This window comes from Lolium rigidum, chromosome 1 (assembly GCF_022539505.1).
Source record: "Lolium rigidum isolate FL_2022 chromosome 1, APGP_CSIRO_Lrig_0.1, whole genome shotgun sequence".
NCBI lineage: Eukaryota > Viridiplantae > Streptophyta > Magnoliopsida > Poales > Poaceae > Lolium > Lolium rigidum.
Window position 1 is genome coordinate 210,376,925 of NC_061508.1, and position 20,568 is coordinate 210,397,492.

The following is a 20,568-nucleotide window of genomic DNA, read 5'->3' on the forward strand; positions in this document are numbered from 1 at the left end:
TATTAACCAACCCAGAAGCACTTCAGGCAACAATTGATGAAAATAAATAGCTGGATGGCACAAGTTATAGTACCACCTCTATCCATAAATAGAAGATTTTTCTAAATCTGAATGTATCTAGACGCTATTTAGTCTCTAGATATATCCGGATTTAGACAAACCTCGGACATGTATTTATGAATGGAGGAAGTAGATAAATAAATAGTTGGAAGTTGTAGTCAGTACACAACAGTTGGCCAAATTATTACATAGCTAACTGATATAGAGATACTACTATTAGCAAACTCAAATTGAATTTAACCATCCCATAAGTAATTTCAATTTTATACTTGAGTTAATCAAGCCACCAGCAAGGGAGAGAAGATGGCATCTTGGGATATCATCAGCCGCAAGCCAATCTCCCTAGAGCCATAAGTCTACGTTTGTCCATAGCAACACGGGACCATGCAACGGTAATCACCACCGCAATGCCACGAATGAAACATTTTCCCAGGCTTATCTTGCTAAACTTGGGCTGGAACCTGATATTCTCGTGCGCAGCAATTTCACCAGATTTGGAGTAGGCTTGTATCTTCACATCCAACCTTCCTTGGGTTTCTACAGAAATAACATTTCTTGGAAGATGTAGGTAACCATCAGAACCTCCCAGCATTGCTCCATCTTTTGAATCAACCATCACAATTTCCCCAGATGCGGGATAAGTAACACAAGTGAGTCGATTATCAGTGACCACCCATTTCCCAGGTAGTGCAGAGCAAGTAACTCGGGCACCATATTCAAAAGGCCATTGCCCACCTCCGACAACCTGGACACCCAAGATAGTGGCCTGGGTCGTAATTCTAACAACCTGCATGCATAACTCCATAGTGCAGAAACAATTCTTGAAGCAAAAGGTAGATGGACCATCACCAAATGGTTCGTGGTAATCGCACCCTTCAGTGATCAATGCCACATCTTGAGACTTGGTTGTACCTTTTACTTTTAATTGGATTTCAAAGTGGACCATGTCTGTATACACAACAGCACGAGACGGGCCAATCAAGCGCAGAAAAGGATCCTGCAAGCATTAATGTACAAGAAAACCCCATTTAATCAGCAACTCTTGTAGGCATGCAATCCACAAGAAATAAGAAAAAAAAAAGATAAATACATACATTTTGTGTTAGTTCTTGAGAATTGTCCCTATCACAGGAGAAGAGAAAGTTGCGGTTGTGATCCACGACATCTCGGACAGCAACCACACCATACACGGACAAGGGCCATCCGAGGCCACCAGCTATTTCCGCGAGCTTGACGGAGAATATCTGCAAGGTCGCAGGAGTGGACGCTGCAGGGTTGCGCCGGAGGCATCCAGGTGTGTAGTATGTAAATTGCATGGAGCTCAATGCCGCTGCATCCAGCAACCCCATTAAGGTAAGGAGTGTGTGTTAGAAATCTGACATGAATTACCACAAGCTAAGCAGGAAAAATAAATCCCTGATTTCCTTCTAGACTTACAGAAAGAAGTATATATACTACCTAGGTACGAAAAAAAGAGTGCCATAAGCACGGAGCAGGATGTTTACTCACTCATGTTCGAAGGAACCGCGGGTTTCGCTCCATGTAGATTCCCAGCAGCTACGGTATAAATCAAAATTCTTAGCCTCAGTTGTGGCTTCTGTCACAAATTGTTCAGGCCTCCTAGCTTCTGTCACAGAAGCTTCAGCTTTCCTGGCTCTGTTGGCCTTGGCCTTGGCCTTGGCCTTGGCCTTCTCCCTCCTTGCCGACTTCTCTTGGCTGGCAAGCAAAGCTTTCCGTTTCTCCGCTTTGGCGACGAAAGCTTTCCACTCCGCCGCTTCATATTTCATCCCATAGTACTGCTCTATTGCTCTGGCCCCACGTTCCGTTGGCAAACATGAGAAGTAATTCATCATATCCTTCTCTGCCTGCCGCTCCATCTCACATTTATTTCCCGACTCCTCCTCGGCTCGCTTCAACATCAAAGACTCTCCATCTGTTGAATAATGTTGGCCCAGACCCGGCAGTACTCTCGCCGATCTGATACCAAACACAGCCCCTGTACGTCGAGTACTTTCCGACGTAGACGACGAAGCGATCTCTGGCGAGATGTGCACGTATCCTGCTACTTCCGACCACCACGTACACCTTCAGCTAGCCAAGCAAGCCAAAGAATAGTCTGATCGATCTATTGATCAGCTAGGTACTTTCAGGTACGCGGAAACAGATTGATAGCCAAAGGGCCTTGTCGGTCCTTGGTGTTTCTTTTCTATTGATTCAACTCACGGTGTGTTACAACCTAGCTATTACATAGGTATTATATACTAGTCTAGCAACTCCACACATGAACCGACTCGGTGACTACCAGCGTCCAACACGGCATGGACTCCACGCCCAACACGACGCCGACCCGGTCAAGTAATCCGGTTTACAACAGAACTAGAAGTTCTACTTGGTAAAGAACACACGTACGTATACCTCTCGTATACGCAAGTGTACGGTGCCGTGCCGGCCGGAGTGCTTATTCCTAACAATCACCCCCTAAACACGACGTGTGCTTTCCTCGGCATTGCTTTTGCCGCTCCTCGTGGAACCCATGTCACCGACTTTACCTTCTTCGGCTTCTTCATACCTTCACGCCGACAGTCTTTCTTGTCCGCATCTTCAGTCTTCACCAGTTCCTCGATGAGCAAACACCTCCTTTTATGCTTCATCTTCTCCGGATTATTAACCGTCCGAAGTTCCTTTTTCGGATAGTATTCCAACACGCGTCGCATGCGTGCTCGTTTCGGTCGTAGTCGTCTCATCTCCAGTGCAGTCAGAGATAGCACGACGTACTCTTCTGCGTCCGACGTCGCACTTGTTTCGTCACTTGAGGGTTCTTCATTTTCTGGTTGAAGACCCACGTCGCTCCCTCGCGACTCGCCAATGTGATCTCGTCGAAGTACTTTCTCGGCAAAATCCACACAGACGTGCATGCTATAGCTACTAGCAACGCTAACTAGCTCCTTACTTGATGGATGCAACTCCAGCCGATTCTTTTGGCCGTCATGCTCCAACATACTAGGTAGTGCGTGCCTAGCACGATCGATCAGCTCTAGACACGATCGTTTAGCTAGACGCACTTGCTGCATGCTAGGACTTCCACTCCGAGCTCGTCTAGAGCGCACAACCGCAGACGGGCTACCCTTCTCTTCTGGCTCGATCGAAACAGCAACATGGCTGCCCCCGTCGGGCCTTCTTTCTTCTGGTGCTGTCACACTAGCTTTCACTTCGTCGTCTTCCGGACCTCCAGGAGCTGGCGATTTTCCAGACGATGCACTGCGTGCGAGACTAGCGCTCGCATTTGAGTCTGGACGGGCATCGCTCGTCCCTCCTGGACTAACGTGTCCTAGCGATGGTGCAACGCTAGGTGCAGCTAGGCCTCCTTCTCCCTGCGCTTTGCCTCGAGGCGGAGCAACCGCAGCAGCTGCTGGTCCGCGTGGCAGCCCTCCGTCCTGGACGTGCCTTCCAGCCACAGCAGAACTAGTACTACCCCGAGCTGGGCTTTCCTCTAGGCCTTGGTCACCTGGGCTGCTCGACAAGGCATCTCCAGCTGGCCTCCCGCGCCTAGCTCCTTCCAGCCGAGACGACCTTCTGGTGTCACTTCCTGGTCGACCGCTAGATGAGTTCCTTGCTACGATGCTCCCTGGACACCGCTCGACTGCTCCATCGCCACAAGCAGCTGCACACGCACCAGCACTCCTGGTCGCGATGTCCGTATATGGAGTCGCTTGTGCTGCGTGCATGTCACCGACGCCTTTGCCGATACTCGTGTCCACGTCGTCACGAGATTTTGTGCCTTGATCATCTGCATGCAAATTACTGTAAACAACAGTAAAGATCTCATCCGGTTCCGTGGAGTTCCAAATCCATGATAAGTCTTCCTCGAAGACTACGTCGCGTGTGACAACCACCTTATTCGTCGAGGGATTGCACAAACGGTACGCTTTCGAGCCTTCTTCATAGCCAGTCATGATCATTGGAGTACTCCGTTCCGCCAAGTTTCTTTTATGGCCGGACACCGTATTGACATGCGCCACACACCCAAAAGTGCGAAGATGATCAACCGAGGGCTTTCGTCCGTACCATGCTTCGTACGGAGTCCCACCAACCATACTCCTAGTTGGCGCCCTGTTCAGCAAGTAGACAGCCGTGTTGACTGCCTCACCCCAGAACTTTCCTGGCAAGCCTTTGCTCTCCATCATGCTCCGTGCCATGGCCACCACTGTATGCTTCAATTCACCACCCCGATCTATGCGTAGGGACTTTCTCTTCGCCCTTGCTTCGACTCCTCCAGCTTCCTTGATCTTCGCAAATGCTTGTAGACCTTGATCTTTACTCTTCAGCAACACAATCCACATGTATTGACTGAGATCATCCACCACAAGCATGAAGTACTCATTGCCGGACGGGGTTGCGGGTGAAATTGGACCGCATATATCGCCATGAACGAGCTCCAAAGCTTTACTTGCCTCATCCGTGGTTTCACGTGGGTACGGTGCACTCCGTTGCTTCTCGACGACACCTTCGTCGCATAGCTTGTCCACGTGATCCACACACGGTAGACCATGATCCATCACAATCTCCGTACCCGGTGATGGAGGAGGTAGCTCCTCCTCGTCCTTCTGCTCGCATACTTCGAGCATCAGCATCATCGGTCCATCATCTCCTTCCTGGGCGATGAGAGCCCTTTCCTTCGGCTTCGGTGGTTTTCGGCAATCAACCTTGAAGTGACCGAGCTCGCCGCAGTTATGGCATCTTACTTTCTTGATGTCAAACTTCCTCCTCGGCGGAGCGTCGTCCTCGTCCTCCCCTGCGATGTACTTTTTCGCCGGGCGAGAAGCTTCTTTATCACTTCTTCTGTCATATGCCTTGTCGCCCTTCTTCTCTTTGGCGACCACCGCCTGCCACTGGGCACGGGTAAGCATAACGTGCTCTTCCGGTACCCCATCACCATAGGTGATCTTCATCCGCTCATCATGAGCCTTGAACCGTCCAACTAGATCATCCATCGTGAGAGTCTTGAGATCAACGCATTGCTCGATCGCCGAAACAACGGACAAATAACGCGGCGGCGCCGCGCGAAGGAAACGCCTTACGATCGAGATCTCCTCGAGCTTCTCGCCGAGCGCGCGAATCCCATTGACCAATGTAGCGACCCTCGAACCGAAGGCGTCCACCGTCTCATCTTCTCTCATCTCCAGATTCTCGTACTTCTTCTGCAAGGTTTGTAGGGCCGCCTCGCGGACGCGCTCGTGACCAAGATTTAGCGTCTTGATCGTCTCCCACGCCTCCTTTGCAGATTTCTTCGAGATCAGGTGCTGCTTCACGTCCATCGGCATCACCGAGCAGATGGCCGTGAGTGCCTGTCGGTCCTTGTGGTACTCCGACGCGCCCTTCTTGAACTCGTCGCCGCCTGGATCGACAGCTTCCCAGATTTCGTTGGACTCGAGCGCCCACATCATCGTGGTCGCCCACACCGTGTAGTTGTCGCGGATGTACTGCGGATACTGCGTCGACACCGGCGCCGCGGCGCCGGAAGACTCGCCCACTTCCTTCGTCATGACCTCCCGTTACTAGGAGATCCTCCACGAGGCTCTGAAACCAATTGTTGGCCCAGACCCGGCAGTACTCTCGCCGATCTGATACCAAACACAGCCCCTGTACGTCGAGTACTTTCCGACGTAGACGACGAAGCGATCTCTGGCGAGATGTGCACGTATCCTGCTACTTCCGACCACCACGTACACCTTCAGCTAGCCAAGCAAGCCAAAGAATAGTCTGATCGATCTATTGATCAGCTAGGTACTTTCACGTACGCGGAAACAGATTGATAGCCAAAGGGCCTTGTCGGTCCTTGGTGTTTCTTTTCTATTGATTCAACTCACGGTGTGTTACAACCTAGCTATTACATAGGTATTATATACTAGTCTAGCAACTCCACACATGAACCGACTCGGTGACTACCAGCGTCCAACACGGCATGGACTCCACGCCCAACACGACGCCGACCCGGTCAAGTAATCCGGTTTACAACAGAACTAGAAGTTCTACTTGGTAAAGAACACACGTACGTATACCTCTCGTATACGCAAGTGTACGGTGCCGTGCCGGCCGGAGTGCTTATTCCTAACAAATAAATCCCTGCCAGTAGGGCAGCCTCCTTCTTTGCAAGCTTCTCTTTGATTCCGAGCAAAGCTATGTGCCGCTCGACCTGCAATATCTCCTCCACACGCCACTCCATCTGCCATATCTCCTCCACTTTATCTGGTCTCTTTCTCGACACCTCCTTGGCTTGCGTCCGGGTCAAAGACTCGCCACCAATTGAATCCATCCCCACCAGTATGGCACCCTCCTCAGCTTCCTTCACAGCTTCTTCAACTTCTATCACAGATTTTTCCGTCTCCGGACTGATCACCTCTTGGTCCATGACCGATTTGCTGCTTCCCACCTTCACAGATATTTCAACTCTATCATTGGGATTCATCCAGTCGCTAGGCACGTGTTCCTCCTCTATGGCTGATTTGCCCCTGTCCATCAAAGACCCTCCGGCCTCCGCGTCGATTAGGTTTGGCTTTACCCTGTGGGTGGAGTAGCAAGAGAGAATGAGTCGACGAGGCAAGGGGGTCCTCCCCTCCGCCAAGCCTCCACCGCCGGTCTGCTTTTTTCTCTTGTGGAGAAGCAAAGCAAAGGGAGGAAGAAATCCTAGGACGTGTTTGGTTCACTACAGGAATCGCCGCATACGCCGACGGCCGGCTGCCCTCGGCGTAGCCACGCCTGGCCCTCGGCGTAGGCTACGCCGACGGCAGCCCTCGGCGTAGACCCTCGGCGTCTAGGTCCCTCGGCGTAGCCAGCCTCGCCGTCGGCGTATGGTTGACCCTCGGCGTACGCGACCTACGCCGACGGCCCGCTGGGCCCCTCGGCGTCGCTGCCCTCGGCGTCTCCTGGCGGCGGGACGTCGCCGTTAACGGCGCATCGGCATACGCCGACGGCAACCCCCTCGGCGTACAGCAGGTTTCCGGTGACCAACGAGGCGACGTGGCACAAGCTGGCGGCGCCACCTGTGCGTGTACGCCGAGGGCAACCCCCTCGGCATATGCACGTGCATGCATGGGACACGTGGCGCGCCTGCCGAGCTCATCTCCTACGCCGAGGGCAACCCCCTCGGCATAGACCTGACCAAATGGTCTATGCAGGGGTCTATGCCGACGGCAACCCCCTCGGCATATAGACCTGTTTAATTTTTTTTTTCGTTTTCCAGTTCCAGTTCCAGTGCAATCCAGTTCCAGTTCCAGTTCATATAATCCACCAAATTCACATAAATATCATATAATCGACCAAATTCATCCAAATTCGTCATAATTCACGTAAATAGCATGAAATCCACATAGTAGCATACAAATACATCCAAATTCATCCAAAATCACCATAATTCACATAAATAGCATGAAATCCACATAGTAGCATACATGGTGCATGTAGTAGCATACAAGAGGAGAGTGCCATGTCATCCAATACATAGTAGTAGGTAGCAAATGATGGCAAGCAAGAAGCCCGGTGCTGACTAGCGGAGGAAGGACCCGGGCGGGGTGTGTCCGCCCACATCGTTGGCGAAACGAGCACCCCGGGGTTTCGCTCCGGTAGAAGCTGCAGAAGAACCACCTGAGAAGGACCGGTAGCACGCCCGGGAGAAGTCGACGGAGAGGCACCGGGAGTAGTCCCGGGAGTAGTCGACGGAGAGGCACCAGCAGAACGCCCGGAGACCGACCACCTTCATGAACCGGTGTGACCTCGCGCCCACCCGGCGATGCCTGGTTCCCGGACCATCCCGTTCCCTACGTGTTCCCTACATGTTAGCAACTTGCGAGGCAAAGGAAAGTGGTAACTACCGGTTTGGCAAAGAACTTACCTCCGGTGTGGATCCGTAGTAAGTCGCAGCGAAAGCTGCCCTCGATGGCATGATAGGCATGTCCCCCGCCACGGTAACTCGATCCGGTGGCGGTGTACCGATAGACATAGAGATCATCATTTCCTGCAAGATAGGTTACAAGTTAGGCTTTGCAGAAATAAAGCATCAAGCTGAGACTTGTCATCTACTTGCGCGAGAAGAAAGATTCGGACTTACTCCTATATACGCCATGTAGGCCGTATTCTGCCTATTCCACCGGGCAGCGGCCTGCCGATAAGCTTCATTACGGGCTTCGAAGGCCGCCTCGAACTCAGGCTACAATTTCAGAAACAATGAATCTCGTAAACACTTAGCCATGTAGGAAGGAAAACCGGAAAGAGGATGAAAATGAGGAAAACTTACATCGTAGGCGGGTGGACGAGCAGGCCGTGGACGAGGCTGGGGGCTGTCGGCGGTGAGGGTATGCTTGAGGCGCGTGTAGCTCGTGGAGTGGGTAGGCTTGACCGCCTTATTCATCCAAGGGAAACGGCCATGCGGACGCCCGTGCCCCGACAGGACCAACGACTCCTCGTCGACCGGAATGCTCAAGGGGTCATCCACCTCGGGGTGACGAGACTTGACCATGTCGCAGTAGTCCTCCTTGGCGGCCTTGGCATTGCCGTAGTACTGTGGCCGAGGCAATGCGGGATTGGGCTTCACGCTTCGTCCGCATCATGTCATATATTTGGGCATCATGAAGCACCACCCCGGGTGGTGCCTCGGCCACCTGCATCGCGAAAAGAAAAGTTAAGCGTACCACAAATGAGACATGGCGGGAAATGAATGAAGGTCGTTCCATGTATATACATACCTTTTTCCCCTTGAAGCGGGTGTAGTCGCGGTTTCCCGCGCGAGTGTGTGCCACCGGTGCCTCGGTTCTCCATGTTACGCCTCGACACGGCTGCAAACTCCTCGTCCTGCCTGAGCCACCTCGCCCTAATCAGCTCCTCCCATGCCTCCCTATGCTGCTCGGCCCACTCCGGACAAACCTGAAAACGCAATACTGAGCTCAAGATAATTCAATGAAAACTTAGCAGCAATGTAGAATCTCATTGACATTTTACTCACCGACATGTACTCCTCAATGGTCATTGCCCATTCGTCCGTAGGCTCGTTACCAACATAGTACTCCTTCTTGACCCTCTTACCCTTGTTAGCCCAGAAGGCACTAGCGCTGGTGAACTTTTGGTTGTACCACTGCTGCGGTGTCAACCTCTCGCAAGCGCCACGCAAAGTGAGACGCGCCTGCGTGTCATGCTCCGGGTCCACACGATAGAAGCACTTCAATCATGCATAAATCAGTTGTGAAAGTCATGAGTTAGCACATTAGGGTCATCAACTATGAACGGTGCTCGAGAAATATATGCCTTACCCGGAACTTGGTGGTCACGGCCTCAGCGAGCTGTCGCGAAGCCTACGGCAGGGGCATCCTCATAGTCCGCCCAAGTAGTGGCTAGCTTCGTCGGGCCACCGGGGACCGTGCTAAGGGGAGTGTATCTGCCGGGCCAGAACTTCTTAATCGTAGCCCCAAGCAAGCTGTTAGGCATGCGGGGGGCTTGGCATCCCATGTCCGAGTTGCTGCAAATAAATCACACATTAGTACACATGCCAAATTGTTTATTATGCCCAAGATGAAAATACATGTTCGAAATTTCTGAAGTAGTACACTTACTCATCGCTCGAAGGAATGATAAGGGCCTTGTCATCATGGGTCTTCGGCTCCTTCCTCGCATCGGGGACTCTAGCTTCTCCACGAAGCTTCAAGGGCTTCGGCGCACCCCCATCCTCCATCACCTCCAACTCAGCCCTAGAGTCCGACTCGTGTGTAGACTCCGTCTCCATCTCCACCTCCCCACTAGACGGACCCTCTAGGTACAACTCGGGAGCCACGTCGCCGAAGCGGAGGGTGGCTCGTCAAAGTCCATGTGTACCCCGCCGCCACCTCGTCCTCCACCTCGTCCTCCTCGTCCTCGTCCTCGACCTCCACCTCGTCCTCCTCGACCTCGTCCTCCATCGGTACCATCGGCGTAACGCGGATTTTGCACCGGGGCTCGATCACTCCGTCTAGTGGGTCTAGGAATATTCCTCTTCACCTGCGCCGGCGTCTTAAGCAAGCTCTCGGAGTCCGCCTTGCCGCTGCTCATATTGTCCAGATCACCTGCATTGAGAAGAATAAAACGAGTTAAGCACAAAGACATATTATATGAAGATACTAAGAATAAAAGGCACAATGCAATTAAGAAGCATGTTGACATAATAAAATGAAGATACTAAGAATAAAAGGCACAATGCAATTAAGAAGCATGTTGACATAATAAAATGAAGATACTAAGAATAAAAGGCACAATGCAATTAAGAAGCATGTTGACATAATAAAATGAAGATACTAAGAATAAAAGGCACAATGCAATTAAGAAGCATGTTGACATAATAAATACTAAGAATAAAAGACCCTCACCAGCCATCATCGCTCTCATGCTCACTCTCATACTCCATCTCTTTCTCTTTCTCTTTCTCTGGCCCACTATCACTATCACTATCTTGTGAGTACAAAGTTGAAGGGTCGACGGGTGGAGGCTCATCATAATTGTCATTCGCCTCAAGTAACTTCTCGAGCATAGATATGTCCTTTAGATCCACCATCGGATGGATGTCCCATCTTCAACTTGTTGTTTTCGTCCACGAATCTCTTCCCATACTTGTGCCATGTCATCTGTTTGGCTGTCTCCTCGTGCATGTAAAGCCGCTGGATTCTTTTTATGAATGGGAGATATCGAAGAATCGACTTTGCGGTGCTTGACTGCCTCACCTGACCATCCTTTCCCGTTACCTCTTCATACCTAGATCGCTTACGAGATGGGACAAGTACTTGTCCTCCGCATACTCGTCTCCAAAATAGAACGCAGCCTTTCGGACAACGATCTATCCTTTGATAATCCATGTTGAGGTCCTTCATAATTCTCCTCGTCGCGTGCGGGCTTTGAGGCGAGACAATGATCTTTGGGCAACATGTTACCGGTTGTTTTCGAGACTTGCTTCAAAGCCCTCACGGGTGGTGTTGTACCGGGTCTTGTCGGCTAGACATTGGGAGATGGCATCGAGCTGAGAAATCGCGGCGCCCTCGTACAGAGGCCTCTTAGCCGCGGCAATCATATCATAGAAGGCCTTCGCGGTTGGCTCTGGTTCCTCCGGTTCTGGCGGCGCCTCCGGTTCTGGCGGCGAATCCGGGACATCGGCATGGACGAGATCATCTAGAAAGTCTCTAACTCCATCGTACGCATTGCCATTGAGCCGTTGCCGCATCACCTCACCTCTGTCACGTTCGCGCTCATCAAAGTCGATTTCCGTGACGTACCCATGCATATACCCATATTGCGAGAAGGTGTCTATACATTTCATCCTTCCCACGACGTTGACGCTTCACGCAGCGAACACGGGGGCAAAGTGCCCGAACCAGCCCCTTTGTACCACGCGCTAACTCATTCACTAGAAAATGGGTCTTCCTTGTCCACTCATCTGTTTTCTCGGTCGCACTAACACGCTCATTGTACATCCATCCATTATCAGCCATCCTCTCGCTTTATTGGGAGCCAAACCACGGACATAGCATTTATATCAAATAGGAAATTAAATGCATCATATTTTTATTTATTTTACCGGGCGAAACGCATGCATCAACCTACATCTCTACTAGGTGGGCTCCTAGCAGCCGCCGGATCCGTAGTTGGCTACGTTCTCCATGCTCTACCCCGGTCCAAGTCAGAATTTCGGCAGCACCTCCCCGCTGCTCTCCCGATACACGTCTCGGCAAAAAGCCGAGAGGATGTGCATCCGGAGAACAACGGGGAGACGCCGCCGAAATCCTGACTCGGACCGGAGTAGAACATGGAAAACGTAGACAACTACGCATCCGCCGACTGTCCCGTAAATGCCGCAAGCGTTACGGTTCAAAATATGCGGACCACTAATGCATATTTATCCGCGTAACGCTCGCGGACGGGAAGTGACACCTAGGTTACGCAACTTGACTTGGAAATTGAATCTAGTGACATAAGAAAATGCGGAGAAGAAGTTGGAAATTTAGCTCACCCTCGGCTGTAGAGGAAGTAGTCCAACAACCAAGTGACGATGTTGGCGACCGTCGAGAAGCGCGTCAAGATCCGGGATCGTCACGCCGGGGTGCTCATGACGAGGCGGTCACCACATGGCCTATTAATAATTCACATTATTAGAACAAATTCACATTTGCATTTCTATTTCCATTATTAAACAAATTCATTTCTATTTCTATTACACATTTCCATTTCATTTCTATTTCTTTCCAATTTTCAAATCAATTTATATTTCTTTCAATTTCAATTTCAATTACTATTTCTATCTTTCTATTTCAAATCAATTACACATTTCAATTACTATTTTCTTACACATTTCAATTTTAACAACTAAAACCAATACACAAGTACAAAAAAATAAACCTTACCGTGTGTGCTGCGGGGAGGCAGGGGCGGCGCGGGTGAGGGGTGGAGGCTCGGGCGCGGGCCGGGTGGGGAGAGGGCGGCGGCGCGGGTGAGGGGAGGGCGGCGGCGCTGCGACGGGTGGCGGCGGCTGCTGGCGGGTGGGGGGAGGGCGCGGCTGCTGGCGTCGGCGCGAGGTGGCGGGGAGGGGCCTGCGGCGGCGGGAGGGGCGGCACGGGCGGGTTTGGGGGAGGGCAGTGAGGTTTGGGGGCGGCTCGAACGGGTCCGGCTCGACCCGTTCAAGTCCTAACCCTAGGGGCTATGCCGACGGCCAGGGGTATGCCGAGGGTAGCCGTCGGCATAGCCTTTTTTTTTTATTTCCTATTTTTTCTTTTTCTTTTACAAATGCTTTTTCACAAATCCAATTTCGGCGAAGTTTATATCCAAATTGTTCAGAAAAACATGATCTACCCAAATATAAACTTTGTTTCAACTTTTGAACAAATAAATTTGACAATAATTCAATTTGGGAATTCAACATGCAAACTTGTTTAATTCATAACTCTTTATCTACAATTCCAAATTTAGCAAATTTTATATCTATTTGCATCAGAAAAGTGAGAGGAATTCAAATATCACATTGTCATGCATCTTTGGCATCATCTATGAGTTTTCCAAATTAAAACTTGCAAATTGAATTAAAACTATATGTGAGGGTGTTATCATTTCATGTGAATTGTGAGCACCCCACTTAATTTTTGCTTGCACCTACCATCTTGCCATGTCATCATGCATGATATTGCGTATTGCATTTACCTGTATTAATTTGTGCTATTACTCTCCTTGTATGTGCTATTTGGTTCTTCCTGAGTAGACACCGACGCAGAGCAGTTCCATAATGCATACTAGTAAATAAAACAAGGATCATCCCATACGATATCAAGTTTCTCTCCGGTTCAACTCCGAGGGAGTTCCCCCCTATACATGCATAATCTGCCTAAGTGTAGGAACCCCCTGTCCGAGAAGCCGGACACACCAGGGGGTAGCCTTGGATATAAAACCATCTCAAATCACTTTTGTGCATTCCATGTGGACACACACAAGTTTTGGGGCCATTCCCTTGATCCGATGCTCGATTTCCAATGAAACCCTAGTTCCGTTGACCGCGCGGTCTACCCCTTTGATCGCATCCCATCGGGGTCCCCGGTGGGCATATGCCTCCATTTGAGCTTGGTTAGGTCATAGGTACATGTGGAAACAAGGATCATCACATATGATCCCAAGTTTCTCTCCGGTTCAACTCCGAGGAGTTCCCCCTATACATGCATAATCCGCCTAAGTGTAGGAACCCCCGTCCGAGAAGCCGGACACACTGGGGGTAGCCTTGGATATAAAACCATCTCAAATCAATTTTGTGCATGCCATGTGGACACACACAAGTTTTGGGGCCATTCCCTAGATCCGACGCTCGATTTCGACGAAACCCTAGTTCCGTTGACCGCGCGGTCTACCCCTTTGATCGCATCCCATCGGGGTCCCCGGTGGGCATATGCCTCCATTTGAGCTTGGTTAGGTCATAGGTACATGTGGAAACAAAAATCATCCCATATGATATCAAGTTTCTCTCCGGTTCACGTACGAGGAGTTCCCCCTATACATGCGGAATCCGCCCAAGTGTAGGAACCCCCGTCCGAGAAGCCGGACACACCTGGGGGGTAGCCTTGGATATAAAACCATCTCAAATCACTTTTGTGCATTCCATGTGGACACACACAAGTTTTGGGGCCATTCCCTAGATCCGATGCTCGATTTCCGATGAAACCCTAGTTCTGTTGACCGCGCGGTCTACCCCTTTGACTGCATCCCATCGGGGGTCCCCCGGTGGGCATATGCCTCCATTTGAGCTTGGTTAGGTCATAGGTACATGTGGAAACAAGGATCATCACATATGATCTCAAGTTTCTCTCCGGTTCAACTCCGAGGGAGTTCCCCCCTATACATGCATAATCTGCCTAAGTGTAGTAACCCCCTGTCCGAGAAGCCGGACACACCCGGGGGGTAGCCTTGGATATAGAACCATCTCAAATCACTTTTGTGCATTCCATGTGGACACACACAAGTTTTGGGGCCATTCCCTAGATCCGATGCTCGATTTCCGATGAAACCCTAGTTCTGTTGACCGCGCGGTCTACCCCTTTGACTGCATCCCATCGGGGTCCCCCGGTGGGCATATGCCTCCATTTGAGCTTGGTTAGGTCATAGGTACATGTGGAAACAAGGATCATCACATATGATCTCAAGTTTCTCTCCGGTTCAACTCCGAGGAGTTCCCCCTATACATGCATAATCCGCCTAAGTGTAGTAACCCCTCGTCCGAGAAGCCGGACACACCAGGGGGTAGCCTTGGATATAGAACCATCTCAAATCACTTTTGTGCATTCCATGTGGACACACACAAGTTTTGGGGCCATTCCCTAGATCCGATGCTCGATTTCCGACGAAACCCTAGTTCCGTTGACCGCGCGGTCTACCCCTTTGATCGCATCCCATCGGGGTCCCCGGTGGGCATATGCCTCAATTTGAGCTTGGTTAGGTCATAGGTACATGTGGAAACAAGGATCATCACATATGATCTCAAGTTTCTCTCCGGTTCAACTCCGAGGAGTTCCCCCTATACATGCGAGAATCTGCCTAAGTGTAGGAACCCCCTGTCCAAGAAGCCGGACACACCTGGGGGGGTAGCCTTGGATATAAAACCATCTCAAATCAATTTTGTGCATGCCATGTGGACACACACAAGTTTTGGGGCCATTCCCTAGATCCAACGCTCGATTTCTGACGAAACCCTAGTTCTGTTGACCGCGCGGTCTACCCCTTTGACTGCATCCCATCGGGGGTCCCCCGGTGGGCATATGCCTCCATTTGAGCTTGGTTAGGTCATAGGTACATGTGGAAACAAAAATCATCCCATATGATATCAAGTTTCTCTCCGGTTCACGTACGAGGAGTTCCCCCTATACATGCGAGATCCGCCCAAGTGTAGGAACCCCCGTCCGAGAAGCCGGACACACTCGGGGGTAGCCTTGGATATAAAACCATCTCAAATCACTTTTGTGCATTCCATGTGGACACACACAAGTTTTGGGGCCATTCCCTAGATCCGATGCTCGATTTCCGACGAAACCCTAGTTCCGTTGACCGCGCGGTCTACCCCTTTGATCGCATCCCATCGGGGTCCCCGGTGGGCATATGCCTCCATTTGAGCTTGGTTAGGTCATAGGTACATGTGGAAACAAGGATCATCACATATGATCTCAAGTTTCTCTCCGGTTCAACTCCGAGGGAGTTCCCCCTATACATGCATAATCTCGCCTAAGTGTAGTAACCCCCTGTCCGAGAAGCCGGACACACCTGGGGGGGTAGCCTTGGATATAGAACCATCTCAAATCACTTTTGTGCATTCCATGTGGACACACACAAGTTTTGGGGCCATTCCATAGATCCGATGCTCGATTTCCGATGAAACCCTAGTTCTGTTGACCGCGCGGTCTACCCCTTTGATCGCATCCCATCGGGGTCCCCGGTGGGCATATGCCTCCATTTGAGCTTGGTTAGGTCATAGGTACATGTGGAAACAAGGATCATCACATATGATCTCAAGTTTCTCTCCGGTTCAACTCCGAGGGAGTTCCCCCCTATACATGCATAATCTGCCTAAGTGTAGTAACCCCTGTCCGAGAAGCCGGACACACCTGGGGGGGTAGCCTTGGATATAGAACCATCTCAAATCACTTTTGTGCATTCCATGTGGACACACACAAGTTTTGGGGCCATTCCCTACATCCGATGCTCGATTTCCGACGAAACCCTAGTTCTGTTGACCGCGCGGTCTACCCCTTTGACTGCATCCCATCGGGGGTCCCCCGGTGGGCATATGCCTCAATTTGAGCTTGGTTAGGTCATAGGTACATGTGGAAACAAGGATCATCACATATGATCTCAAGTTTCTCTCCGGTTCAACTCCGAGGGAGTTCCCCCCATACATGCGGAATCCGCCTAAGTGTAGGAACCCCCGTCCGAGAAGCCGGACACACCTGGGGGGGGTAGCCTTGGATATAAAACCATCTCAAATCAATTTTGTGCATGCCATGTGGACACACACAAGTTTTGGGGCCATTCCCTAGATCCGATGCTCGATTTCTGACGAAACCCTAGTTCTGTTGACCGCGCGGTCTACCCCTTTGACAGCATCCCATCGGGGGTCCCCCGGTGGGCATATGCCTCCATTTGAGCTTGGTTAGGTCATAGGTACATGTGGAAACAAAAATCATCCCATATGATATCAAGTTTCTCTCCGGTTCACGTACGAGGGAGTTCCCCCTATACATGCAGAATCTGCCCAAGTGTAGGAACCCCCTGTCCGAGAAGCCGGACACACCTGGGGGTAGCCTTGGATATAAAACCATCTCAAATCACTTTTGTGCATTCCATGTGGACACACACAAGTTTTGGGGCCATTCCCTAGATCCGATGCTCGATTTCCGACGAAACCCTAGTTCCGTTGACCGCGCGGTCTACCCCTTTGATCGCATCCCATCGGGGGTCCCCGGTGGGCATATGCATCCATTTGAGCTTGGTTAGGTCATAGGTACATGTGGAAACAAGGATCATCACATATGATCTCAAGTTTCTCTCCGGTTCAACTCCGAGGAGTTCCCCCTATACATGCATAATCTGCCTAAGTGTAGTAACCCCCGTCCGAGAAGCCGGACACACCTGGGGGTAGCCTTGGATATAGAACCATCTCAAATCACTTTTGTGCATTCCATGTGGACACACACAAGTTTTGGGGCCATTCCATAGATCCGATGCTCGATTTCCGATGAAACCCTAGTTCTGTTGACCGCGCGGTCTACCCCTTTGACTGCATCCCATCGGGGGTCCCCGGTGGGCATATGCCTCCATTTGAGCTTGGTTAGGTCATAGGTACATGTGGAAACAAGGATCATCACATATGATCTCAAGTTTCTCTCCGGTTCAACTCCGAGGGAGTTCCCCCTATACATGCATAATCCGCCTAAGTGTAGTAACCCCCTGTCCGAGAAGCCGGACACACACTGGGGGTAGCCTTGGATATAGAACCATCTCAAATCACTTTTGTGCATTCCATGTGGACACACACAAGTTTTGGGGCCATTCCCTACATCCGATGCTCGATTTCCGACGAAACCCTAGTTCTCTTGACCGCGCGGTCTACCCCTTTGACTGCATCCCATCGGGGGTCCCCCGGTGGGCATATGCCTCAATTTGAGCTTGGTTAGGTCATAGGTACATGTGGAAACAAGGATCATCACATATGATCTCAAGTTTCTCTCCGGTTCAACTCCGAGGGAGTTCCCCCTATACATGCAGAATCTGCCCAAGTGTAGGAACCCCCTGTCCGAGAAGCCGGACACACCTGGGGGGTAGCCTTGGATATAAAACCATCTCAAATCACTTTTGTGCATTCCATGTGGACACACACAAGTTTTCCAGCGATTCCGACGCTCCGGTGGTCTGTAACTTGGAAAACCCTAGGGCGGGGACCCCACACATCTACCCCTATAGCTTTCTCCGTGCGAGGGTTTACCAGTGGACTTTTTTATTTAGTTTGCTTTGTTTAGGACATATGTACATGGAAACGATAGGTTGGGCATACTTTACCATAAAATAGGCTCCGTTCGAGCCATGGCGGGGGTTTCCACATACAGATCCTGGATTTTACCAACTGGTAGCCCATTATGCGGAAATCGTCAACGCCGGGTACATCCAAGGTTAGCCAAACCTTACATCACACTTGTACATGTATGTTAGGGGCAGAAGCAAGTTTTCCAACAATTCTGACGCTCCGGTGATCTGTTTCTTGGGAAACCCTAGGGCGGGACCCCTAGGGTTAGGGTTTTACCAAGTGATCCGTTAGGGTTATAGTTAGGGTTAGCAATGTATGTGGAAACCCTAGGGTTAGGGTTAGAGTTAGGGTTAGGTTAGGGTTAGAGTTAGCAATGTATGTGGAAACCCTAGGGTTAGGGTTAGGGCTAGAGTTAGGGTTAGGGTTAGAGTTAGCAATGTAGTATGTGGAAACCCTAGGGTTAGGGTTAGGGCTAGAGTTAGGGTTAGGGTTAGGGTTAGAGTTAGGGTTAGAGTTAGGGTTAGGGTTCGGGAAACCGTAGGGCGGGGACCCCGCGGATCTACCCATATGTACATCGATAGCAAATGTTGGGCCTAGTGGCTCCGGTTGACCCGTCTGCGAAGAGCGTCACCCATGCATGGGACCTACATATGCCATCTACATAATTCATACTAGTAAATAAATAATAGAAACATATTATAAAGTAATATGAGAGAGGGAAAAAAATAAAAAAAATAAAAAAATACTATATGCCGAGGGTGGCCGTCGGCATAGGGTGTCCATGCCCTATGCCGAGGGTGGCCGTCGGCGTCTGAGTGACGCCGTGAGCGGGCGTCGACGGCGCGGGCCGGGCCGAGGCGATGCCGGTGCTACGCCGAGGGCCAAGGTGACGCCGACGGCTGCCCTCGGCGTAGCCTCCTCTACGCCGACGGTGTTCGTACGCCGACGGTCGGGTTCGTGAGCTGCCCCGGCGAGGCCGTACGCCGACGGCCCCGATAAAAAGCCGTCGGCGTACACTCTGGCCGTCGGCATCTGTCACCATTCCTGTAGTGGTTCGGCGTTTTTAGCCTGTTATCAGATACCTCGTAAACAAATACCCCCGCTAGTCTCGGCTGTTACCGGCCACCCCCACCCTAATCATATATATTACGTTACCCAAGCAGCTCCCTTCCTCAACCCCCCGTCCCGATCTGCTCCGTCTACCTCAATTATCTCTGATAGAATATGTATATGTGTTGAATTAGGTAACTCCTAGTGTTTAGAAATAGATGGACTCTAACCATATATGTCATACCATCGTGAATCGATGTGATTATATTCCATATATATACAACCAACGCCAGGCATTTGGCTGTGTGCGTTTTTGTCGTTCAAACCAATATACTCAATTGTATTACATGGTATCACAGGTCCGATCTGGAGCAATGTCTTCCGCTGCATGGTCCTCGACGCTCACCACCCTCGTCCTCCCCTCAATGCCGTCGTCTTCCGTCTGTGTCACCTCGTCGGGTCCTGTCAATTTAATTTGAGCACCTTATCACGGTGAAGCTCTCACCGCAGAACCATCTATTCTAGTGCCACTAGTAAAAAATAGTGCTTCCGTTCGGAGGCCCAGGGAGCAACAATCCCGGCCGCATTATGAACCGGGACTAAGTCCCAGCTCGAACGGCGATGACGCGCACAGGATCACGGCCACCCTTTAGAGCATCTCTAGCAGACTCCCCAAACCGCAAAGCCCAAATAGAAGTATCCAAGCCACCCCAAACACGTTTTGCGGACTGAAAAAAGACCACGCAGTCCAGATACGCCAAACACGATCCACATAACAGCATATATTCCTTAAAAAATCTTTCCTTTTCCTTTTCGTTCTCTTCTTCTCTACAACGCTCGCACCCGCGGCATGGGAGCTGTTGTGAGAGATGCTTCTGGGAAGTTTGTTGCTGCTAATTGCAAAGAGCTACACTAGGGAGAACGGTAATCCAAAGGGGGACCCACATAGGTTTCTTCGCGCCTCCGGCATACAAACCGTCCACACATGAACATCTCCTCTAGGAGGTCCCTTACACTCCTAGCTTCCCGAGCGACTTGAATCTTCTCAATACTCTCGTTCCCTATCAGACTCAGACATCTCAAGGTACAGGACACTCGGAACTGATCTCAGGGAAGCTTGACCACTTTCAGAATGAACAGGTAGCACTGGTACTTTGAATTAGAACCCCGGTTCAGGTAAAACCACTTGGCGGGATAAGCAGGGAAGAAAGAAGCCTTCTCCGAAGAAGTAATGACTGGATACTCACCAACCTTGTCAACTGACACTATTCGTGAGGATGGGACGAGGAGCTGGTGAAGAGCATTTTCTGGCCATCAGACGCAGAAGGGATTCTTCAAATTCCCCTACCAAATCACAATCAACCAGACTTCATTGCTACACTTTGTCACTGATGCCATGATGCCAGGCT

At 50.7% G+C, this 20,568-nt stretch overlaps 1 protein-coding gene across 1 annotated transcript; it reads right to left on the reverse strand.

Annotated features, from left to right (window-relative positions):
• Positions 1-380: 380 nt before the first annotated feature.
• On the reverse strand, positions 381-1,400 carry LOC124683057. Its single transcript, XM_047217634.1, has 2 exons — positions 1,155-1,400; positions 381-1,057 (listed from the first exon to the last, which is right to left on the reverse strand). The coding sequence occupies exons 1-2, from the start codon at positions 1,374-1,376 to the stop codon at positions 383-385; spliced, it is 897 nt and encodes a 298-aa protein (XP_047073590.1). The 5' UTR covers positions 1,377-1,400; the 3' UTR covers positions 381-382.
• Positions 1,401-20,568: the final 19,168 nt, after the last annotated feature.